This window comes from Saccoglossus kowalevskii, chromosome 14 (genome assembly GCF_978046115.1).
Source record: "Saccoglossus kowalevskii chromosome 14, keSacKowa6.1, whole genome shotgun sequence".
In the NCBI taxonomy this organism is placed as follows: domain Eukaryota; kingdom Metazoa; phylum Hemichordata; class Enteropneusta; family Harrimaniidae; genus Saccoglossus; species Saccoglossus kowalevskii.
The window spans coordinates 27,257,301-27,285,024 of record NC_140654.1 but is presented as its reverse complement, the minus strand read 5'-3'; the positions used below and the strand labels follow the sequence as shown (position 1 = coordinate 27,285,024).

At 33.2% G+C, this 27,724-nt stretch overlaps 1 protein-coding gene across 2 annotated transcripts in view; it reads left to right on the top strand.

Annotated features, from left to right (window-relative positions):
* LOC100375061 (PAS domain-containing serine/threonine-protein kinase-like) overlaps nucleotides 1–27,724 on the top strand; it is a 69,933-nt gene that overhangs the window by 369 nt on the left and 41,840 nt on the right. For both annotated transcript variants that reach the window (XM_085508084.1, XM_085508085.1), the window contains exon 2: nucleotides 705–870. In XM_085508084.1, the coding sequence (XP_085364210.1) occupies nucleotides 705–870 (166 nt within the window). The remainder of the gene's footprint in view (nucleotides 1–704; nucleotides 871–27,724) is intronic.

Genomic DNA, 27,724 nt, shown 5'->3' with positions numbered 1-27,724 from the left:
TCTTGATTGGAATTGCGATAATACATGTATCTAGTAACTGCATCGACCAAAAGTCTTTCTACACTTGACGTTCGACTTCCCGTGTTATAAAAATGTCGAACTGTTTTAATTGTTGCCAGGGTCTTCAAATGGAAAAATAATTGCTTTAATCATTGTGCGATGTGGGTTTAGTCATGATCGTGCACCACCATTACGATTTTCTCAGTGTTTCTAGGTTGCATGGCAACCGGTGTGGAGGAGAAAGAAAATGATAATTACCAGTCAAGGATGAATTCATCTGTAAAAAAAATAGCATTTAGATTGAGTTCTTTGTGGCGATAAATTCACAATTTTAATAAACCCTTATAATTTGTTATGTTAATAACAGATACCACAGAAACTACATGTAATTGCTCCCTTCTTTCCAGATAAATTTCTGTATTGTAAGTGTGTTCGTCAATTTAAAAGGTGTCGGCCACCTTTTTTGTCTGCCTGAATATTGTATAAATTCAAGAAAAATAAAAGGATTTTTCTGGCAAAGAAAAAAAAAAAAAAAAAAAAAAAATAGGTGCATCACTGTATACATTTTTTAAGATCTTATTACCAGAAAAAAATTAGGGCATCACAAGTCTAAGTGTATGGCAAACAGTGAACACTAGGTGATATGTACTACATGTACCTGTATCAATAGTCATCTCTTAATTAATTTCTTCCTTTGTGTTTAGCGATATGGCAGTACAGGAACAGAAGATTGGTCGCTGGTCAAAGCAGGCACTCTCATCTGGTAGGTTAGGATATACGTTGCCATACCAGCGACCGGCTTCAGTGTCTCCCATCAGAGACTCACCAGTCAGGATAAAATTGGGAGAACTGTCCCTGAATTCGCCATTGGTAAGTTGTACATGATGTATTTCATTTATTGTTCACCCTGGGTAAGCCTGTGTAATATTGAATGTTTTGATTTTTGTGTGTTTCAAATTCAAAGACTGTAAATAGGAATTTTGTAAACTCGTGAGTCGTCTTTAAGAATGCCTTCATACATGTATAATGAAAATTTCTGGCAAGAAAAATTAAACCACTTACATTAATTAATTCATGTGAAGGACATTCATTCAATTGCTTGAAGATGAAGGAGTGTTCTGTGAATAAGTTTAATTTCGTAAATTTTATATTAACATTCATAAAATATTTTCAGTAGCCCATATTCCCCTGGAGTTATTTTAAGCCACATAGACAAACAATTGCATTTGCAAAATTTCATCAATAATGTCTTCAATCAAACCAAAAAAAATTTAACAGTTTGAATACATGTATGTACATAAACATGTACTCTATGAGTGTTATTCCAGATTCTGTATGCGTTTATTTCTCTGATAATGACATTATACATGCACATTTTACATGTACCACTTTAATTCTGTCTAGTGTAAATGATTTAGCTTGTATTGTACTGTCTAAATAATCCAATTATGTCAATGAATGATTGTATCAAACTATGTTCAAGAGATGGCATGGCGTTCCTGTATCCAAACAAAATGGAATGTCACACACATAAATAACGATTCTATTGTTAGTTCTGTAAACAAAATATATACATGTAGCTGAATTTCATCATCATTTTTGGCCATACAGACAGTTTCATTATACTTTTATTTTTTGATCAAAAGGTTTGTCCATTGTAATGAAAATTCCATACCGGGAAAAGCAGACTATACAAAATCATTTTGTTAAATACATAATTCCAAGTGATATGCAGGAGTTTTATGGATTGCTTTGATTTCCATCCTTTTATGGTGAAATAATTTTTGAAAGTAAAGTTGTGTATGACCCAGGAATAGAAAATGTATCCAATATGAAGCAAATATTAAAACTGATCAACAGAGTGGGTCAGATACGCATGTATAAAATGGAACAGCCCATTTTGTCAGTGAAAGGGTTAGCAGTATTTGATTAGTTTAAAGTAATGCCTGGATTCTAATGTCTGGCCTTAGGGAATGGAATAAATACAGTTATTACTTATATGATGGGAATTAATATTACTGATATTATCAGTATGAATGATGAGTATTGGTTCAAGGTTATACTAATTAATAAGTCATTGTCAGTATTTTCTGACAATCTCACTGGTGAATGGGATTATATTACAAATGGACATTAGGTTTAATACATTTGTGTTGATAATTTATTGAAGGCTGACTGAGTTGAGGGACAAAAATTTAATTATTGATATAATGCACATCACAATGAAGTAGAGGGGCAATATTGATATAATGCACAACATGACTTTATTAAAGGGAAAATTAATATTGTTGTCATCTCTCATATTCTAATACACCAAGCTGATTGGAGGAATGGAATAGCTCACAAAATAACCCACAGTTTATGCTAATCATGCCGACATTCGGCTCTCATAGCGCTGCACGTCAAACCATGCAAACACACCATTCTCACTGCGATTACGGGTATGTAAAATGTTGAAAGTCCAAGTACAGACAGGTTTGGCAAACTCGATAACTGACAATAAATGTAAAAAAAAAATAGGTCTCAGCATTGTAGTGTTGTCAACATCGCTTGGGATTTGACAAATGTGAAAGTATCTGCTCTGCTAGGATTGCTCTCAAAATCACTTGTGTGTGTATGTATGTATGTGTGTGTGTGTGTGTGTATATATGTATGTGTGTGTGTGTGTGTGATATTCCGTGTCTTCACATTCATGTATAATTCTTCTGTGATTTTTTTGGCTGGGCTGATTTCGCTCAAACTAGGCAGGCAGGTCCCACTGTTAGTCTAGTTATGTGGTAAAATCTGAAAAAATTTCTGGCCCATCGTTATTATTGTAACAGCCCAAAACAATGATTTTTGAATATTTTTGTGCCATGTATCTTACAATGTACCTTACAATTCCAGGATAAAAAACCTCAGACATGATAGCTCATTCTACTCAGCTTGAGTGTGGGCACAAAGTTACTATTTGAATTTTTGGAATCTTTTTTCATTACCAAGACATTTGACCTCAAAATTGGGGTAATTTTCCATCAGTAAAGGCTTTTTAACTCTTCTGTGATTTTTGTGGTTGGGCTGATTTCATTCATACCTGTCATGACTGAGTTGAGGAGCATTATTTAATGTTTTTTTTAAATGTTTGTTTTTTTGTGCCAGGCGACAGTTCCAGGCAATGAATGTCACTGTTGTCTCTTCTGACTTTTTTTTTGTATGTGCAAATTGCAAGTGCTTAATTAATTATTAATTATTATTATAATGCACATCATGATTGAGTTGAAGGAATACATTTATTGAGGCAATACAGGTTGACTGGCTTAATTCAGAAAACTTGTGTCCATCATATTCAGCGCCATCTCCTGGCAACGTTTTAAGAATGAATTCTGACCTCCTCATCTAGAGAGGGCGCTCTTTCAAATTTAATTACTGTATCAAAGTGTTCAGGATGATTTTAATACACCCAGTCTTCATGAACAAATGATTCAGTATATTATACAGTTTGGAATCCTTGAAATGTTGTTTATCAAAAGTAGCAAAATTGTTAAAATAAATATCATTTGCAATGCTGTTTAAGACTTAACAGTGATACTGTATATGCCAGTAATAGTCATGTTTATTCACTACCGGTACTAACTTGCAAATGCTTCTTGTTAATTTGGGGGGAAAATGTGGACAAATATATTCTCCTCTTACCTGTCAAAAGAATTGTATCTTTTTTTAGCTTGAGTCATTTTTTCCTAGTTATAACAGAAATTCCTCAATGGAGTAGAATTTGCTCTTATTACACTTCTATAATATTATTACTAATATTAGTTAAGATCATTTTTCTCTTGTTAAAACAGACATGTCTTAATGTAACAAGCCTTCTCTTATTACAAGCCATTGTGTAATGGAAGTCCTATAGAATAATCTCTAAGGAGTACTTGTATTTTATGTGCTTGAATTGATAAGAATTGCTGCATTATGACTGGAGTTAATGATGCAGTCATTCTAATGGACAGTAGATGGTTGTTAGATAAAGAAAAATGAGGGATCATCAACGCCTATCAATCATTGGGTCTAAATATTATGAAATTGTTCAAGTCTCAGAAATATATTATGTTTTAAGTCATCATGGCCATCAGTTAAAACATGCACGTTTTATGTTTGTAAGAGTTGTTATAATCCAAGATATTTGACGTTACTGGACTAGAGTGATTATCGCTAGAGTTTTGTAATAATCTGAGCCATAGGCTTGAATTGTTACTTCTCTGCTGGTACAGTAATTGCAATAATGCATCAATTTTGAAAAGAAAAATTAACCAGAAACTTGTTTCTTCGGGCCCAATAGATAATTGTCTATTGTGGCAGAGTTTTAGAATTGTATACACATTTAAATGTTGCTTGAGTGTATATATTCATCTATGAACCATTTCCACTTAGATGTACATTGTACATACAGTGATAATTCATAGCATTATTAATATTTTATTCATCCTAGCAACGGAAGTCTATGATCTTGTGCCTAATATGTACATAATACTCATATTAATAATACACCACATGGGTAAATTTCACATCACGTTTACCACAGATTATCATCACTCACTTATTGCATTCACTGTTCCCTCCAGATCCTAATAAAGTAGTGGCCCAACTACTTAGTAATATTGATAAACAATGGGGTCAAATTATGTATCATAACAAGGAAGGCAAGAGGCAATAAAAAATGCATTAAGCATTTTTTCTGAGCAAAACTCTTGCATTCAGGCCATGTCTAAAGAGGGATGCCGAGTGGCTTGAATTGGCCTGTGGATAGTAGAGTATTGCTTGTACTTTGAAAAGCTTTTGCATTATTTCTTGGTTGACGTGTTCATCACTATTAAATGCTTGACTTGTAAAATATGCCAGATGTAGCCATGAAGTTCAATAATTGAATTTGAGAGCAGTGCAGCTTCCTAGCTATAATAGTTTTGGAGCCAGTCAAAAAAAATATCCAAGACATACTATACATGTATACATAAATGTAAGGTAGTCAAAAAAAGCATGATAAAATACTATATAGGATTGGGGATGGAGTATAATTCACAGGAATTATGAGGAGAATAGGAGGTAGAGTAGTGATGTCGCTCTTGAAAATTAATGTGAAAAAAACATCTTGTGAAGCATATCATAGTATGAAAACGAGCATTCAGAAAATAATTAATTAGACTGTGACGAGATACATGTATGTAAGGAGCCAACAGGGCTATATGGCAAATATAAGGTTGATTCTGAAAACAATTCTCAGAGCAGTGGTCTTCCCATGTTTTAATGCATATACATTTGTACTTGAAATTATATTTATAATGTCAGTTCTAGTACCATTTATTGCTTCTACTGTCATACAAATAAATCATTGTTTTTTATTTATACATGTACATGTATGTGAGTAATACGTTCTCGGTGCCACACACCCTAATTTGCATGTTTCTTAATGCTTTGGATATTTTTCATTGTGTGTGGTAATACATGTACAAAAGAGTGCATCCTGATCACCAGCAAATAATGTGATATTACTTTATTTTTGAGGGGAGGGGGGAATTACCATTTCATTATACCGGTAATAACGATAATGAGCAGTTGCTTTGCTGTCTAAATTAACTCATTGTGATTACCAAACAATCAACTCATGTATACGTGTCCCAGGGCTTGAACTTCACAGAGCCATCAAAGTCAATTGCTTCAATGCCTGACGAGTTTAAATCAGTGCCCTTTGATAAATTTTCTCTAAACTGTAATTTTTGCTTTGAAAACAGGTGACCTCTTAACTTTGACATCAAATTTCTGGTTTAACAACGGCTACCATTAGTGGTATGATCTCCCTGTAATTTTGTTATTTTTATCATGATTATATTACAAGCAAACACATTTGTAATAATGGGTGAAGTAAAAGTCTTAATTTATTTGTGTGTGTCTTCCAGTATATTTGTATGACATAGATTGGCATGCACAGAAATGTTTATATGAACCACAGAACCATTCGGTAATTTACGCATTGATCTGAAAAGACGAGCATGTGTGTGAGAGCATTCCTGTAGGCTACGTGATGATATCCTGCACATTTCTATTTATGATAACAAAATGCAGTCTCCTCTCTTCCAGTTTGTATGTACTACCCTGTATAAGGGGGAAATCACTAGTGGCACAAACAGTCCTTGAAGCAGATTGGTTATTCCGCTTGGTTTAATTCACAATCTCCATATTTGCTCTAAAACAACTCGCAACCTTTCTTTAATCATTGATTTATGTTTGTGAGAGGAAGCCAGGATAGAGGGAAAAAAATGAAAGTAATTTTTTTTTATATCAATTAGATCAATGAATACATATTCATCTTTTGAAAACACTGCTTTGACGAAAATTCAGAAAGCAGAAACTATGTTTATATCTGCTAGTCTCAAAATTGAATGAACTGGTATGCGTGTGAATAGAAGTCAGTTCTGCTTCAGTAGAAAGCTCTTATCTAGAGTGATGAACATTGTACACTTGAAAACTGCACGTACTGAAGAGACAGCACTCTAGACAGAACTGACAGTGAAATTATGCCTGTGTGGTAATCATCATTAGTATGTATCAGTCTATGCATACAAATTAGTTCAGTAATTAAAAATGATATAAATTTGAGATATTTCATATTTTATAAATTGATTCAACACAAAAGAATATGTGATCAATACATGTACTGGAAATCTAGTTTTAATAATACGTTGTAACAAAAATAATCCTGCAATCGATATTTTTTTCATATAATGTAACTAAAGGGATATCAGACTGATAACTGTACTTGGCTCATGTACAAATACGGGAAAACCTACCCAGCTGCTACAGCCGGCAGCTGATGTATACCTGTCACCATAGCAACCGAGTCTGTAAGGCTGCCTCATGCATGCATAATCATTTCCCTCCATCCTTTATCTCATACGAATACCTACATGTACGAGTTGAAATCATAAATACTGAACTCCGGCTACTTGCTGCCAATGTGTTTTGCATGATTCCAGAATACGGTAGTGTGTTTTCTTTCGTTGGATAAATTGTATGCTGTTGTAATTCCATTGGTGCTCTTTATAAAATGGGTGGACACGGATCTAAAAAGTCTGCTAAATGCAGCTTAGTAAGTATCGCTATTTCTTTATTGATGCTTCTCTGTTAGGGTTTACAGTTTTATATATTTCTGATCCTAATTTCCCATGGAGGATAAATTGTCAGCAATGTATTGTTTTGTATTACCGGTATACAAATATATTTCACAGGTAAAATAGCCTTCACGACTTACAGTTGTAATACATCTTCCAATATACAGTATATTCTATAAGTGTTTATTTCCTCCTTGCAATTACTGTGTTCATGATCCATCATTGTAGTTGAACATATCCTCTTGTAATATCTTCCTCTCCAGTATTGTTCATATATTGAAAAACATAAGATATTTTCAGCCAGAAATCTTTGTATTTTGATGGTTTTCTGCCATTTCTGAAAGTCACTCAAATCTCTATCGAAGTTTCCACTCTTGTACAATTGTGTGATTTACTTGTGAATAATGAAATTCTTGATGATCCGTCTTTCACACAATTTGAGCAGTTTTTACATGTTACTGCTTTAACAACATCAACAAATATTGTGTGTGCATGATATTTTGCTCTACACTTTTAATTTGGTTTGTATTTATTAGTAAGTAACCATGAGAACTCAGTTTTCATTGTAATTTGATGCTATACTGATGCATAGAAGTACCTTTTGACGCAGTAAAATTTTTACAATTATACAGCACGACTCAAATACACTTTCAATTTGTTTTGATTCACAATTGTCTATGTTTGTTACATGTACTTGTATTTAGGCAACATGCTGGTTATCTAGCCTAAATATTTATCTAAACGCTGTGATATCAGGAAATGGCTATAGGCTAGAACTGTCTGTTTTTATAACACATTTTCCTAATTACCGTACTCAATATTAAATGTTTTTGAAGGTTTAAATTAAACTAGTTGTTAAAATAATTTTTGCTGCTGACATGATTTATAATATTTTTCAGTACCATACTACATGTATGTGACTGATCTGCTATCAGGGCACATAGCCCCACCCACTTTTGTAATAGACCAGTTTCCGTGGATACATGTACAAAATGTCCATTATTTCGCTTCTTTGTGTTCCATAATGAAACTATCCTTGCCATGCAGTACTTTGAAGAGCATCACTCAAAGGAAGGTTATGAAAATTATATTTATTATTCTGCAAATTTTCAACATTATCTGTCACATATTGTTGTGCATTGTGCTGTATGCAGTTCTACATAAAATGATGTACTCTTTTAAACTCTGCGTTCCTTTTCATTAAACCTATAATAGAAAACATAATTACCCAGCATGTTTAATTTGCGTATCACCACGGTGTCCATCTATTCAAAACATCATAGAAACTAACAAATTGCACAATTCATTGCTAAGCAATAATCCAGAGTAAAATGGGAACACGTCTGTATTTTTTATCTGCCAGACTTTCATTAGTCCTCACAATTTAAATTTACAGCCTGGCCTAATTTACAATCAGTATGGCTATCATATTTCACATGTTCCGTACCATATTTCATCTATTATAAATGCAACTATAATGTTTTAAAGGGTGTTTCCAGTTATGCCTTGAACTTAAAAATACAAGGGAAACAAAAGGTACATTAATTGAATGTGAAAAATATAAACAATTATGTCCCATAATTCCTTGATACAATTCCTGGGATTGACAGCTTCCTCTTTAAAGTAGAACAATAAATTTGAACTATTGAATTAATGGGCGATGGTCGTCAGTGAGATTTAAGGAATGAAAAACTTGCCATTAACCTTTTCACAACCTGTTTTCATCACAAATTCACAAAATAGTCCCGCTGATTGTCTGCACATTTGTTCAGAAAATTGAGACAAAAATAACCAAATTTGTTTAGGAAAAACTGAAATTAACTCAAATTTTGTTGGCTCCAAAATTATGGTTTATGTGATAATATTAAAAAATAATTAAAGAACAATTTTTGGCGAGAAAGTCTAGTGGTGAAAAGGTTAAAGCTGATATAAAACAACTTCATGGCGGGATATGTGGAACGCTGTTTAAAACAAAAATTGCGTAATTTTTCGACTTTTTTGGGCCTTAGATGTTACTGATTTTCATGTGCAATAGTGTTTGCATGTATCATTGTATGGGTGCATGTATAAAATTAATTGGCTGGAAAATAAGACGTTTGTTATTCATCTGCTTACCAGGGAAACCCTAGAGAGTTTAAAATTGGATCTCCATACCTCACTAATTAGTGACAGTCAGATAATTAGTTTAAAATTGGATCTCCATACCTCACTAATTAGTGACAGTCAGATAATTAGTTTAAAAACATGCAGAAAAGACAGGTGTGTTTTCCTTCAGCAATGAAATCCTCACTTTGACACATTGCATGATGTTACAAATGACATTAACTAATAAGATGAAGAGATGTGTTACCATGAATACAAATAGGGATAACGAACACAGTTGATTTTTAATTTCTGTCAAGAACAATATTATATTTTCATCATTATCAATGCAAATTTTACTGACAGCATGTGTACATATTACTGATACTGAGAAATATGGGAAATCTCTATCATGCTAGGTTTATTAGTTGTGTTCAGGCTACACCGAGTATGGGCTAAGATTTAACCTAATCTTTTATGTTTGCATATCGGCTAGACACGATTGCATTCAAACAGAGGAGGAAACATCAGTTAGCACAGGGAACACCCAAACTTGTTGAAATTATACAAATTTTCAGTCCTTTTAACTATGCTTCAGAAAGTACAGAATAGCAGAAGTATTACAAAGTCTCATCAGTCCAATTTTATTCCTAAAAATAATGTCTCTTGATGTTAGTTGGAAATGACATACTGAAATGAATAGCTATGAATATAATAGTAAATCTTTCAAATGGGCATTGAAGTAATCATGCACACTCCATTAGCCATGCTGAGGGTATAGACTGGACTAACGTTTCAACATCTTAGCCTGTACCGAGTAGCTGGGTCTGAACGCAGCAATCTTTTCTCTTCGTACAAATATTTAATTTTTTGAATGGTAAGGTGAACCTTTGCAACTATTCTCAAAATGCACCATACACTTTTTTCCATACTTTTTTTTTTTTGCAAAAATTGTTACCAGATCTCTAGTTAATGGAAAATTATGTTTATTTGGTCCAAAATTAATATTAAATTTTCAGACACTAACTTAAAGTGTTAAAAATGGTGCATATTATTCGGGCGAAAAAAAAAATATGTGCTTATAGTGTTAAGCTCAGAACCATCTTTTGCAACATAGATATTGCCCAGAATAATGTTATTAATAATAATATGAGTGAGTCAGAGTATGTTTGAGCGGATATCTATGTCTTGAATGTCTCCATAGTCCAGGGGAACATGTACATGTATGAACCTTACGTTGGTTGATCATTTTTTTTTTCAGAACTGGAGTACACTTGTATTAAGAATGAAATTGTAATTATAAGGTTGTCATTTTTACCTTGCCCGTACCATCAAAGATGGAAGGGAAAGGTATATTAAGGGAAAAATTGTGTCCGGCGTTGTCGTCGTTGTTGTTGTCGTCGTTGTTAATAATTGTTATTGTGTGCATAATAACTTTACTAATTCTATTCCAAACTTTATCAAACTTGGTCACCTTATTCATCAGTATAAAGTCTTCCCTGAGTTTAAACAACAGAAGTCCTGTATGAAAATATCATGCAAAAATTGAGAAAATCTGATAAAATATTTTGACTGTTTCTACTTGACTGATCACTGGTGATACACATCAAAGGTCACTGATCTCAGTGGAAATATGCATTGTTGTATGTGTTCAATGAAGCAAATGATTTATCTTGTAATAATATCCTTGGTAATGTATCTCAGAATCCCATACTGGGTTTCAAAACCAACTCATGGAGAGATTGCACAGTCTGATACACATTTGCAAACCTACCAATAAAATCTTTACAGAAAACAAGATGTCAGAAAATCAATATAAGCACTCCTATGAACTGGGTGCCAAACTTTGATCAAGATCTGAAGCTAATAGAAAATCTGTTTAGTCAAAAGTTATCAAATCAAAAACAATACATAAAAAATACATTAAAAGCAAAACATTTCATCCACATTTTAAAAAGAAAATTATTCTACAATATATGTATTCAGTATTTGACAAACAGTTCATTCGACAAATGAAAACTCACAGGAATATGTTTCAGCTATTAGAACAGAATGATAGAGTTTTTATAATACTAGTTTAAAAACGCACTTCAGAGATTGCAGTGTTTGAAGATGTAGTTTCTCAGGAGGCAACAGTACTGTTGACTTCTCCCTCCACTGGACACCAACTATTTAAGTTGATTTGCATACAAAGCAGAGCTTGCAACATGATAGCTATTCATAAAGGGTGTTTTTTTTTACTTTTCATATAATACAGTAGTCACACAATGAGGCAGTTCATATTTGTCTCAGTGAATCATTCATTTTTGACAGACACCTGTACAAAATACTTGAACTAAAGCCAGCTAAATTTTTCTGTTATCTTGCATGTTTTATGAATCTATTCACATCTAAATGCAGCACTTTTTTTTTGCAATGAGACATTTGTTTTTATTCTAAATATCTCAATTACTTTCAATAAAGCTGGAAATTATGTTCCTTAAAATAATTAAACAAAAAAGGCACCAATGTTTTTTTAAGATATTTACATCTTTTAAGGACATTCGGTAGACTGATTCCCCACTGTTAGTTCAACCCCAAAACTTGTTTGTATTCAAAATTAATTATGACAATGCATATTTATATTGAAACAAACTATGATAAAGGGAATTATATTATATAACAAAGGGCAAGGTCACCAGAGTTCAACTATGTTTAATTTTAAGAAGACTGGTTGAGTATGTAGCATAAAAACAATTAATTTTCAGATATGATTTCCGACTTTTGTTCCATATATATTTAAAAAATTTTCTATAATAAGGCCAACTGATGATGAAGTGTATTTCCTGCTCATTTCTAATTTGTAATGTATATATAGCGTTCTCACAAGATAATAAATATACTGGTACTGGGATAGAATTATTTCTTGAGTTTAGAATGTACAGACAATTAGCCATGATTTTTTTCCCTGTATAGAAGAAATAGTGACGTCAAATGCACAATTTCATAAATCATCTTATGTAAAATGACTTAGGAGTACATGTACATGTTCAATTTGAAAACAGCGTTGTTTCATAGAATTATCTATTTACATTCCTAAACAGGTAGTACAATGCACTGACTTTAGGTTAAATTTTGTGCATATTAATCACCTAATTTCCATAATATTTTTTAATAAATTTTTTGCCTTTCTACCAATATCTCAAGAACAAATCATCACATTTCAATGAAACTTGGAACATAGGTTCCCCGGAGACATTGTGCAGACCTGATTATTTTACAGTTGTGTGCACTATTACCCAATTTGCATACTAAGGACAATCAGGACATTTCAATGAAACTTGATATGTAGATGCTCCAGAATAATCCACATTGTGTGATTAGTTGAACATTGAAAACATATTGGTTACCTACATTTGTTAATTTCTGATATCTCAACGAAATCACATCTGGTACATTGTTTTAAAAGAACTTGGAATTTTTTTGATATAATCTGGTTATTGCCTAAATATTTACCATTTTTCATAGTGATTAACAGCTCATTGTCAAACAAAATTTACCTATTCATGCTATTCACAATATCAGATATTCTTGAAGAGGCATCAGTGATGACAAAAACATAAATTAGACCGTAGGCGCCAGGATAGATAAAAATGTTCCAAAAATAACTCCTAAATTATGTAATTACGACACGTTTGTGAAACATTGCACTAGTTACACATGTACTTCTGTGACACATATATGATTTGACAGCATCGTCCAGGTTTCAATAGTCTATGTATCAAAATATTCACTATTTTTATATATACATCCAATACTTTCAGCTCACAGGAGTTCTTTCTAAGCTTTCTTTGATTCCTTCAGGGCATGGTCTTATTTTTACTGGAAATTCTGTCAAAATCACCTGTTAGGCGAACTTCGGCTCTGATAATAGAAGGATCTTGGTGATTTACGTTAAGTTCATATTGCACATGAACTCTGACGATATATATTTTACTGCTGCCATTTGTTTCCATGGTAAGGAAAAAACACTGTGACAACATGCACATAAAATAGCAGTGTTTTGATACATAGTTACGAGACTTGTGTTTCTGAGAGCAATATTTAATGAAATACTGATTAAAAGTCAAACTTGTTGTACATGTACGTGATCACCATTGATTGTTTCAATATTGGATATCTAAATTGCTCTTTGCTGTCACTAATGATGTGTCTAGGGATGGGTATATTTAATAGCCTATTGAGAGTTGTGTCTCTGTTACAGGAAGTGTCTCCTTACATGCACCTACATGTCTTGTTGTCGCATCACAAGACAAGCTATGCTGTCTTTTTTGTGTGTCTTTATTTTTTTATTTCATGATGATATTTTTGACTTCTTGTTGAAAACCGCAAGTCCAATTGCCTTGATACATACATATAGACTCCCCAGGTTGACCTCTCTTCGCTTTGTTCATTTTGTGATGATAATTTCTCTAATTTTGGTCATTTTTGGTAAAAAGCGAATATTTTTGAATTTTCATTGCCATTATGTTGTGTTACAGATTGCTTGTGAAATGTGCATTTCTAACAGTGGAGCTATCTCAGCTGAGAAGTTGCTTGTTAATTCAATTAATAGCGAGTCAAAATAACCTCAAAATAGCAGCTTATAGCTTGAGAGTGAATTTGTGCTCAACCAAATTTTCATTCTACATGTATTATCAAAATTATATGCCACGTGTTAACTCATGCGATGCCACAAAGTAACTATAGCTCACTGTTGCATGGATTAACCAAAAAAATCAAGGATAATGCCACTTTAATTGAGAAAATGACATGGATAAGTATTATATTATTTCTGCATATTAAAAATGAAATATATCATGTATTGACCCAAGTATTGTTTTTTACGCTATGCTGGTACATGTACATGTATAATATCATGGTAACTAAGATGGTGTTGATATCACCATCATATTTGCAATTCACAGGTTTGGAGATAATCCCAATGCATCTTACAATGTACATGTATCAAATTACATTTAAATTGGATGAGTGGTTATTTTGATCAATAGAAAAGATGCGCACAGGGTATATTTAATTCAAGATAATACCCATCATGCATTGCAATTTTATCTATAGAATATCAGTGAACTAAACAATTCCCTTGCACACTATTGACCAGTACAGTATTTGCTATATTGACCAGTACAGTATTTGCTCTATTGACCAGTACAGTATTTGCTCTATTGACCAGTACAGTATTTGCTCTATTGACCAGTACAGTATTTGCTCTATTGACCAGTACAATATTTGCTCTATTGACCAGTACAGTATTTGCCCTATTGACCAGTACAGTATTTGCCCTATTGACCAGTGCAGTATTTGCTCTATTGACCAGTCCAGTATTTGCTCTATTGACCAGTACAGTATTTGCTCTATTGACCAGCACAGTATTTGCTCTATTGACCAGCACAGTATTTGCTCTATTGACAAGTACAGTATTTGCTCTATTGACCAGTACAGTATTTGCTCTATTGACCAGTACCGTATTTGCTCTATTGACCAGTACCGTATTTGCTCTATTGACCAGTACAGTATTTGCTCTATTGACCAGTACAGTATTTGCTCTATTGACCAGTACAGTATTTGCTCTATTGACCAGTACAGTATTTGCTCTATTGACCAGTACAGTATTTGTTCTATTGACCAGTACAGTATTTGCTCTATTGACCGGTACAGTATTTGCTCTATTGACCGGTTCAGTATTTGCTCTATTGACCAGTACAGTATTTGCTCTATTGACCTATGCCTAGTATGCTAGTTTTGTTGACTTGGTGATATTGTATATTCATGATATTTCACGACACACTGTGAAGATGTGCAGGTTACTGTATGTGATAAATTAGGAATTGTTTGTACAATCAACTGTTTCCACGTTCACTCCTGGTTTCAACACAGCCTTGGTTTCTCATACAATCAATCTACACTTGTAATTCGCAGTGTTCAAAAAAATATTTAAATTTGTATCCTTTTATGCTCATTCTCAAACTTTTTATGTTAAACATCGCATGGAAATCATCATTATTAAATCAATTTGGTAAAACATGACATTTTTCTATGTGCGGGATACCTTACATCTGCGATGAACCCTACCAAATTGTACATGTACAACGTTAGTTTTTATGGTACTTGTTTTTGCTACACCAGAACCTCTCTAAGGTGCTGATAACACCCTAATGGGTATTCTTTTGTGGTGGGCGATGTTTCAGATAAATATATTTCATGGATTTTAGTATCAGTTAACTGTTGGGGCTGATTTTAAGCAGCAACTTTGGTGAGCAACATTGCTTAAAGCGCAGTGCGTGTTTGAATTTCATGTAAATAAACAATGTATTTTACATGCGTTGTATTCATCACTACGAGTCCCATATCGAACAGGACTGTCGCCCTTTATGATGATTTGAGTCAAAATGAGGTACATTTTTCAAGTACCAGTACATGTAGAAACCATAATGGCTTAGTTGGCTCATCACCAACCAAGGAGACTTTAGGAGAATCAAGGGGTTTCACTTCCCGGGTGCTTGTACATGTATGCATATTGTTATAATGCCCTTATGATAGAAAGATGATTATACACCCGTGTTATGCAGTCTCAAAACCTGGAATATAATAAATGTACTTTGTCATATACTATATAAACCATCAGCATTTTCAATTTACATATGAAACGTCAGGAAACACAACTTTACAGTTACATTTAAAACTGTCTCCACACAGCAGGTCAGATGTAATAAACCCAACAAGTTAAAAGCATGTTGTACAGTATACCTCTTAATGAATCACATTCTAGTGTTATAACAGCTACCTTTTATTAATATCCGCAGACATGCGTGTGTAATGTGTTGTCACAGGAAATGGGTTTTTCTATGTACTCTGTAACTTCCTCAGCTATAAATTCAATTCATTAGTTTGAATTGAGAGAAATATTTATAGCAGAATGACATTGAGCCAATTTACAGGTATACATGTATACACAATATTTTTTTTACCTTTCTTTATTTACTGCTGCAACTGTGTGCACATACATTGTACATGTATCAGTTGGCAAAACTGGATGTTGATGTGCTAATGCCTGAGTGCATTCTTTGTAGTACCGGTATATTTTATCTACTCCATGCTTATTCACCTTAATTCCAGGAAAATATAAACTGGAATGGACTAACAGCCCCATATTTTTATACTACAGGTAGTATACATGATCATGTAGTAGATGTACTGTATGGGGCTTAAGGTATAGATGCATGTTCGTGGGCACTAGGAGTGAATTTTTTTTTTTTTTGCTTTTCTCACCCAGACAGTCTTAGCTAGATAGTGTTGAAATTTCGGAGCATTGTCAATGCTGGAACATGCCCAAAAATGGATTTTAAAATATAGGGAATCGAGGCACGCGTATGTGATTAAAAGTCCCGAAAGTTTGTTTACGTTGCTCTTTGATTGACAAGTCACGGTTGATGTTAAATGCAAATGAGTTGCTGGCCTCAGTTATGGTGCAGCGATGTGTAACCTCCTGTCCGCGACCCTGTTTAACTTACCTCAAGCGCTACCAACTAGTCTTGCAAACTACAAAAAAAAAAAGACAATACGTAGACGCTTCCAGCATGCAAGCGGAATACAAAAAGCATACAGTTGTAAATGATAAGTAAGCTTTTTCACCCTTATCTCGCAACATGTCGACAACTTCTAGCCTGGCAGCTTCCAGTGGAGTACTGTTAAATATTTTTTTTTCACGCATTTTTTTTCTCCGAAGGCATTATAAAACTGACTATTAAATTGTCGTTTCGCTGTAACGATCACTGTGCTGATAGCATTGCGATGTAGTCGTGGATAAACACCATTCAGACCATTGATGTGCTGTCATCGATAACAAACTTTTCAGTGGCAAAATACACAAACGTGAAATGCTCGGTTACTTAAAAATAAAAAATAACCCGAAAATTACAGAAACATCGGCAACGAGATGCTTTAAACACCGCGGAAAAATCACGCACTCTGCGATGCCATCTTCGTTACCTTCATCGGAAACCCCCTTGTCAGCGAGCATGCATCTGTAGCGATGTCGCAAAGTACGTTGTATGGCCGTGCTCGGCGACCTCTGGTACTATGGCACTCTATGAATGAGGTATTTCCAGAGGTCAGGGTTCGTTTTAATTTTTATCGACCCATCGCGTCTGCTCGTAGTTGAATGAAACCTGTTTCGATTTACAATAGTTGTCTTTCATTTCAACTTTTTCTCACCGGCGATTGAGTACAAAAACTGTGAATAGTCGTTGTGTAGCAAAATATTACGACCCATTTCAACCTGGCCGTCTAACTTCGCATGATCCATTTCACCGGAGATCGTGAAAAACTGCGTCATACAGAGTATTTGTTAAAGGTTTGAGGAAAGGTAAATTTAGACTCAACCCACCCAATGGGGATCGCTATGTTTGTATAACTGTATGAATATCTCATCGGCTTTACGTAATCCATTGTGCCCCTCCCTAAGTGGAAAAGATAAGACGACGCCATGACAGTTTTCACGCAAGGTTTTGACTCCGCGGACGATTTTACGTCCGTTTTCCTAGTATTCTAAATATTTTTATTTTATTTTTTTATCTGACCATTGAACATCGGCAAGCGTCGGTGTATGATGGATTTTGGCATGTCGTCGTGATGCAATAGCCATTTTTGTGGAAGATTAACGTCACTTTCATAAAACGGCCATTATCTCCGTTTGTGTTTTCTGGTTAGTCAGAGAGATTGAAAATTAATTAGCTCCCACAGTTTTTGTCAGTTTGTCTTGACATTTTCACACTATGCTGACAACGTCTCTACGAACAAAAGGACATCTGGGCTTATTTTTAAAGCTTTGCATTCTCGGACAATGACATTCGAAGTGTGAAATACTGACCGGGATTGACTATATAGCACACATCCTGCTTGACAACTTTGTAATATGAAAACAAAACATACTAAATATACACCTGGACGCCCATTTGTTAATAAACAACTGATAAACGTTGTGTGAAAGTTTCACTCAAAATAAACAAGAATTGTGCGAGCTATTTAGATTTGAACTTCCATGGTAAACTGAAAAACACAAGTGGAGATAATGGCTAATTTGCTTAACCATTCACTCAGTAATAAGTTTGCTAATGCTCATAATTAAAATGGCTGTAACAGTTCCAAATTTAAACCTATTATCGTTTTGTAAAAAGTTAAATATAGTGCATAATATGGAGATACCGTCATTACTTTTTTTTCACGATGTTTATTTTTGATTATTTATGTACAGCCTTGCTAAATCTTGCTAAGCATTCAAAAGAGAGAATGTTTGTACCTGTTTTCTATATTTTAAAATTGACTTTTGAGTATGTTCCACTATTCACAATGCTGTGAAATTTTAACAGTCTATAGCCAAGACTGTTTGGATAATAAAAAGCAAAAAAAAAAGAAAATTCACTCGCAAGTGCCTACGAACCTGCATCTATACCTTAATTAATCTCTTGATTTTATTTTTCCGTACATGTATTTCACTGATGGCTACAGGTAATTGCACTAAATTAATACCCAGTGACTGTATTATAGAATTTTGTTTTCTTCAAAAATTTAAAAACCTAGTGATTACTATTACACTGTATTGTTTCCTTTACAAACCAGCAAATTTAAAACCTAGTGAACATACCAGATCAAATCTGCTTAAATTGAGTATGTAAATGAATATTTCTTCTGTTACAGTATAACACTATTTTTGTTCATGCTGCGATCTGCAGTGCGACTATTCATATCTATACTGAATTGATTTAAAATCTTGCATACAAATTGAAATTGTACACGTCTGTTCTTTTGATGTCTCAAGAACATGATTCATTAGTTTTCAATGGAAGGTGTTAAGAGATAATCAATTTGTTCCAATTTCTTTATATCAATTGCCTTATTTGCATAACAATCAGCGAATCTTTGCTTGCTTGAAGAACTGTCCATCATTTCAAGTTCATTACAAAAAAGAATATGTGCGCTAATATACAGTACGATCCAAGCATTTAGCTATACAAATGTAGCTTCAAGCTGGCTTTACCTTTTTCTAAATACTTTTTCACTAACAAATTCAAAATAGTCTTTGTAGAATTTACATGTAAGCAAGTTACTGATAAGACATATTTAGATAGATTACTCAACACAATTAACATGTAGGTACCGTATTTATCCTATTAGAAGTGCATTTCCAATAGAAGCGCATGTAAACCATCAATTCCATTAAATGTATACTGGATCATTAAAATATTACTTTGTTGTGCCATAGACACTCTGCTGTCATTTACATAAGCGCATGTGCTACTAATAGAGCTAATACAGTATACATGAATTGTTTTTTTAAAAGCAAGCAAAGCTTTACGCCAGCCAAAATTTTGCTAAATGTTGAGTTATAGACTACAGAAAAATTCATTGATCTCATCTCATGACATGAGAAAGTGAACCTGTGTAACATAATGTTTTAAAATTTGTATATTTTATATTAAAAAAGTAACTTTGACATGATATCCAGTGTTTAAACGTTTAGTGACAAGTAGATTTATTTTCTTCAACATTCTGTAACTGTACTGTTTGTTGTCTGTGTACTTACTGGCCAGAGGCCGATAGTATAGAATCAAAAATTATCATTACTAAGAATTGTTCATAAATTATTTATTTGTGAACTATATTTTCACTTACAATTTATATTTACTTAAAATCACTGAAAATAAAATACATTGAAGGTAATTTACGCCAGTGGTTTGAACTGGATTTATAAGAAAAAATCAGTGACAATTATTACATTTTGCACATCCATCAAAATTGTGTTTTTCAATGAAAATAAATCTAAAAATTCATCAAAAAGGATCTATAGTTTCCTAAATTTTATAAAACATTGTATAAATCACCCCAGAATTTTATTTTGCCCACATTTATCTGATTACTTAACCTTGTTTGAGGTTTCAAAATGAAATTGACAGTTAGATCATCCTTGGCTCAGATAATCCACAAATCTTTCTTTCATCTCAGTCACCTGTCACATATAATAGGATTACAGAGAACTGCATGTAAAGGGATTTGATGTATGCTGGGTTAAAAGGTTAATTCCACACTGAGTGCCATATGTGTATAGTGACTGTCTGTCCAAATGAATCTTACTCAACTCACTACTGCATACTACTACATTGGTGTATCATTATGACTTCACATTGTTACATAAGTTGTACCTGTATTTTGACTCCAATATAGTGAAATGAATTTTGTTTACAGAGTGTACTGTTATGAGTGTCTTTTATCTAGCATGCCATTTAGCTAATTTAACTAATTGTAATTTAAAGTTGTAGCTAATTCAGCAGTATATTCATTATGTGATTGCTTAATTAAAATTATACTAATTAGTAATCAACCCGGTAGTCGAATAAGATAAATGTGTATTCCAGATTTTTGTGTTAAATATCACATGCCCTATATATGTAGTTACTATGCATATAAATAGATTACTTATACACACATACTCTGTACATGTATAAATGTACAAGTTGCAATTGATAACTTTCTATCAATTGGGCATAAAAATGGTTTCACTACAATGACAGATTATCACCTCACTGAATCTGATCAAATTTGTTTTAGAATCAACTCTATGCAAATAATTATGCATAATTTATCTAGTCTTCTTCTGTTGAAGTCCTGACTAATTTATATACTACATGTAGTACTGTAAGGACTTCAATTTCACAAATTTTTGCGCAATTTCAATGGGTTTTAAAGAAAACATCAAGCCAAACAATATAATGACCCCTTAAGAAAAAGCTCCACAAATGTAGGAGAATGCAAGATGGCAGACTACATAAATTGATGAAAAGTTGAATATCTAGAGAATAAAAAGTAATATAAAAAAACTTTAAATTGCATGTTCTTACATTTGCCGAGCTCTTTTTTATCTGTGAGTATTATGTTGCTAGCCTTGACTTTCCCTTTAAGTTCACAAACTTGGCAGGGGAAAAATGAGTTTTTTTGTTATTTTACATGTTTTTGTAGATTTAATTTAGTGATTTTACATATCTGCAAAAATAGCAGTGAATAATTAATGCATTTACAGTATATAATATTCAACAAAGATTGTCTAAACTGTCCTTCCAAGGAAGTAATTGAAATACAAAGATAACTTGTCCTACCAGCTGTAATAGATTAAATTCAGGTGAAACCTTGTAGAAAACAACATGATTTTACTTCAGGCGACTGTATGGTCTGAGGGTAACTTAACATTTAGCTGATTTTCAGCTGACTTAATGCGAGCTGAACTTGTTTTTTTAAAATGTCAATGTCTACACTTGTTGAGAAATCTGTCTGAATATGGCTCATACATGTATTAGTAAAGTGAAAACTACAAAGAGTAAGTTGAAATTATTAATGTTAAAGTGAAAACCTATATACCAGTACTCATTTTTGAGAAAGTTGATCATAAATTGCATGACAATGTTAATTGGTTTATTATGTGAAATCATGAAGCTATAATTGTCCCATTGCACTGTGAAATAGCATTCTTTTGTGTGTTACAGTGACATATTTTTAGAAACTTGTCCCAATACATATTCTTCAAAAAATGCTATTTTTAAAACAATTCAATAGAGCATAATGTATTTCTCAACACTTTTTAAAACCCAGATTTTTGAAATAATTCAGGAAAATAAAAAGTACTCAGCCTACATTTTGCGATATGGCATAATAAGTTTATGTAATATGCCATAGGAACCTATGGTAAAACATACAATCAAAATGGCCACTATCCACTAAAATACAATCATCATTTTCTCAAAAATTAAACTTGTGACTACCACCTTTTTTTAAGTCAATATTCTTTAATATATTGCTCGGCAGTATGGTAACATTAAACGGGGACTTATAATTCAGTCTCCGCCCGTGCGTCCGTCCAGAGTCATATCTCTGCCGACTGGCAGCCATCTTGTTTTTTGAAAATGTTGTATTTTGTACATGCTTTGTCAGTTTTCATTCAAACTTGGTACATAGATTATACATGTTAGGATACATGTCCATGACGATTTATTTCACAATTTGATCAAAGATGGCCGACTGGCAGCCATCTTGTTTTTTGAAAATGTCGTACTTTGGACATGCTTTGTCAGTTTTCATTCAAATTTAGTACATAGATCATACATGTTGGGATACATGTACCCGACCGTCCGTGAGTTCCTGAGTCTGTCCGTCCGTTCGTGTGTCCTTCCATCCGTGTGTCAGTCTGTGACATATGTGATTCATGTTTCAGAATCCTGTGGACCGATTCCATTCATTCTTTGCATGTGCCTAGTACCTTATGTGGGACATATGCACATGCAGTGGCTTAGCGATTCAATTAAAAATGGCCGACTGGCAGCCATCTTGTTTTTTGAAAATGTTGTATTTTGGACGTGCTCTGTCAGTTTTCATTCAAATTTGGCACATACATGTACTTTATACATGTTAGGATGCATTTCCATGACAATTTGTTTCAAAATCTGGTCAAGGATGGCCGATTGACAGCCATCTGACTTTTTGGCCTTACTACTATATTTCCACAATTTATGTACCATTTTCATTTGTATTTGGCACATACATCATACATATCAGTGTGTTTCATAATCAGACCAAAAATGACCGAATAACGGCTGTTTTTATTTTTAGCCATATTACTACTACACGAAACACATGTTTTGATGTAAATAATCAATCTGTTGTATACGCCACATGGAACTCAAGTTTCAAGGACACGCTCGCGACAACCCCTCCGCTTTAATATGACTAGCACAAAGAGAACTTTCAAAAATTTTACGGGGACTGTGTCATTTTCAATGACTTATTTATTTAACATTTATGAGGAAATGAATAAATTCTGGGTATTTACATTCATGAATTTATCTTTATGATACATAATTTAAAAATATAATTATTCATGAAAAGGCAAATTCAGCTGCAAAGTTAAGTTACGCCTAGACTGTATTGTATTGTACATGTAGATATGTACCGGTACTGTATACATGTACTTCCATTGGAGATGCATGTATTAATAGTCATGTGACATAGTCATATGACATAGTCATGTGACATCTGTACCATATACACAATATAACACGAGGAAAATGGAATAATTGCATGTACAAGTACATAATAATAATTCAGGATCATGGACAAAATTTGGTTTAAAAAAATGAAATAGTTTCTATTTAGATTAGACAAAAGTTTAAATTTTGCCATTAGCAGTGTGCTCTCATACACAATCTAACCTTTATAACCTGACATAACTCAAAGATTTCTAATTTAAATGAATTAATGTGAAAAATGTTCTAATTCAGCAACTTAAGGTTAGGACATCTAGCTAATATAAATTGTGTTTTATTGTAATTGCATATCTACCTGTCAAGAGATTTGCAGTCTTCAAGCCTAAGTCACAATTACAATGTACCTTATACAATGTATGTAGACACATTGAAATCAATCTACAACTGATCCTGTTATACTGCAGTGTACATTTGTAATCTGTATACGTACAATGTATAGTAAATGTCTTATTTAGTAAATTTCCTTGATTTTTACAATGTGGTTTTGTGTTATGTTGTCGCAACTGAAATGTTGGCCACTGAAGTACTGTAACATATTTTGAAATGAATTTTATTAAGCAAGTTTTTTAACAAAGTCTTAATTTAGTTTAAAGTGTCAACATTCTCATTATGAAAGTATATTTTCATGTTAATTGCTAAATCTTAAATTAGCATAATTAAAGAATAGCTAAATTAGCTAAAATAAAATGCTAGATAAAAAGATGTGTTTTACATCCATCAAAATTGTTGTTTTTGAGAAATTTATTAATTGTATTGGTTCCTGTGGTGAAAAGGTGTCATCATATCGCAAACTTGTGTTTGGTATTATTGCGAAAAAAAAAAAAGCTTTACAAGATGCTTGGTGTCCAAAAAATGTTGAACCCCCCAAAAAAATTTATCATTATTATATTGTTTTACCAGCACATGAATGCTGTGTCATTTCTAGATGCATGTACATTCACAGTATACTACTTGATATACTACAAAATTAATGTATATTAGACTGTACACTGCATGTACATATGAATTGGGTTTAATTTAATAACAGATATATCATTCACTGTGTGAACGGCATGATTAAGTAGACTGTCGCTGAAAGAAACTCTCTATATGATCATGTTTATGAACAGAGTCAGACTGGGGTCTTGGAAATAGTCAATTATGATGGGCGGTTTGTGTTCCTGTAAATGACTGCTTACATCCAGGGTGTGCAACTCATTTCCAATCACTGATACTGAGTAAACCTTACTCTTTGCAAAAAATGTGAAATGCACACTCTTTATATACTCATTATATTGACACGTGTATGTATTTCTACCTCAGTGCCAATAATGAAGGTTTCTCAGCACATTTGTAAAGTACGTTAATAGTTGATCTTTATAATTGTAATTCTTGTTATTTCTTCAAACCATAGCCAAAATGAATGGGAAAAATTGGTGTCAGCGAGAGATATTTTAAAATCATGTACACTTTTTTTTGGGAGGAGGGTCAGTTTTTAATAGCTGTTATTCTGTAAGTGTAGTCAGTTTGTTTTAGTGTTGCCATATACATTTTCTATTAAATGTGATGAATTCTTCTTCATATTCGAGAGATTTAAGTATTATGTTGCAAAATATACAGTGAATGTAAAATACACTGTTGGCAAGAAATTCACTAATACTCGTCAATCTTATTTCAGTAAACCACTTTATTTTTTCAGTTTGAATTGATTTTCGATATTGTCATTGAAGGGATAAATCAGCTGAAATAAGATCCAGTGAAATTGCATAATTTATTCCTATGTTTTACAATCAATTTAGTGAAAATACAACCAAAATGTCTTTTCAGTGAAAATTAATTTAAGCAAAAATTAATACCACCTAAAATAAAGTATTTAACAGTACTGGTAGATTTTAATACCGGTCACTGATGCATATCTCCTCTAACTTCATCTGACCTACTCTAACAGGTCTCGCGTAAAAAGCAACCAATCAAAACTTGTTTTACAAACTGATTTCTAGTAAAGCATGGTCTCATCGGTTGACAAATCGAAGAGGAGCTGATGGAAAATATAGTCAGATGTACATGTATAGTCATATTTTTCAACATACTGATGCGTGACTGTTCTACATGTATGTGTACATTCAGCCTTGTTTTCAAGTGTTTGCATTATACAGTTGTGTAGTCTGTGCAGGGTCTAATTGCAATGTGAGATTTATAAGTAGTTTGCACTGCAGGCTTTTGATTGCTAACTCATTGGTGCTGCGTGAATTACACCCTGGGGAATTGAAATTGTAATATATCCACATGTATTGAATTCACTTACTGTAACCATAAATTGGACGATTTGGTTACCTTGATAGCCCATTACATTTTCTTAATGTCATGATTGTGTTCGGAGTTTGACCTCGGCATCCTCATATATACAGTTTTGTATATTCTGTTCATTTAACCACGGATTGAACGATTTGGTTTCTTTGATAACCCATTTCATTTCCTTAATGTCATGATTGTGTTCAGGGTTTGAACTCGGCATCCTCATATATACACTTTTGTATATTCTGTTCATTTAACCATGAATTGGACGATTTGGTTTCTTTGACAACCCATTTCATTTCCTTAATGTCATGATTGTGTTCAGGGTTTGAACTCGGCATCCTCATATATACACTTTTGTATATTCTGTTCATTTAACCACGGATTGGACGATTTGGTTTCTTTGATAACCCATTTCATTTCCTTAATGTCATAATTGTGTTCAGGGTTTGAACTCGGCATCCTCATATATACAGTTTTGTATATTCTATTCATTTAACCATGTATTGGACGATTTGGTTTCTTTGATAACCCATTTCATAATGTCATGATTGATCTGCAGGTTGTATTCACTTCACTGTAAATGAGAAGATTATTTGATCAGTGAAATGTTTCTCTAATATGAAAGTAATGTATAATTCAAAAAAACAAAAAAAGATGCAATGTTTCTAATATATGGTACATGTACCTACATGTATTACCCAAACTGTACGACAAATCATGTTGGCACACTCAAATTTGGTTTTCATATTTTATATGTACAATGTACATGTACATACATTATATGCTCTATGATAAGTCCTATACTGAGCAAAGTGTACCATCTTTTATGTTATGCAAGTTATCTATAAAAGTATTTGTGCAAATTAGCTATGTGGACCCACTAGTGTCGTAAATATCCATGACTAACAAAATTATGGCATAATTATGACAAACTTTGATATCATTTTTGACATCACAAAAACCATGATTGTGTTCTAGCAATAATCTGTAAAAATGTATTGTACATGTAGAGTGTTTGAAAATAAAATATTACCTCTACAATGTATGTTTAAAGGGGGGGGGGGTATCGTTACCTGTGCATGCATCAGATGGCCATAGCGTGTCATTGTTTACAAACAAGTATCTACCCATGAGCCTCTGCATTTTAGCGTGTGTTGTTATCGTGGCTTGGGACTCAATTCCAGCGTGTGCGCAGGTGACGACACTCCCGCTTTAACCCAGTGTTTTCTAGCCCATTACCGTAATCCTAATAATTTGTTGTTAGGTGTTATGCAAAAACTGTATTCTATTTAGGCTTATACAACCAAATTAAAAAAAAAAATTGTGTGGTTCCAATCACCCTACATTGTTTTGTACTTTCAATGTATTTTCAATTCATTGTATTGTGTTCAATGTATTGTCAGCTTTGAATATATGTTTACAGTGTATGTGGAATATTCTCAGAATGAAGAACTATTGAACGAACAAGCTACATGTACATACGCATGTTTTGCTTTTAAAATGAATATATGTATTTGTCAACTTTCCATATTGAAACGATAGATCACTTTGTTCATGACCCATTTAAATTGATGGATGTACATGATGTATATGACAGAATAATTCAATTATAACGTGATCAGTTGTGAATAATTTATCTTCTTTTTATTTTGTTTCATAATCACAAACTTGATTCCAAGTGTTATGTGTAACTGCAGTCTCTGGAATCTCTCAATTTGTAACAGCAATGCCCTCATTTTCTGTTTTCATAATTCGCTAGAACTTTGCGTTGAGAAGTGTCAATCAATTATTCGTACACATGATGGTCAAGTGTTCCTGCTCAAATCTACCCTAATTGGATTTCCCTTTTTAACGACTAGAGTGAGCCGCTCATTGTTGAATGGCTCTCTCATCTTTATTTGATTTATATTCCAATTTCAAATATCACAGCGTACTGAAAATTCACATTAATTTTATAACTAAGTACGTTGACTTTGTCGTTGCATTCAACATGTAATAATGTGACTAATAAGATGAGTTTTTGGGCTGTCCAATTTGTTTTCCAGATTGAATGGAATAAAATTGTCATCACGGGGTACAAATAAGACTGATTGCGCAGCAACTGAG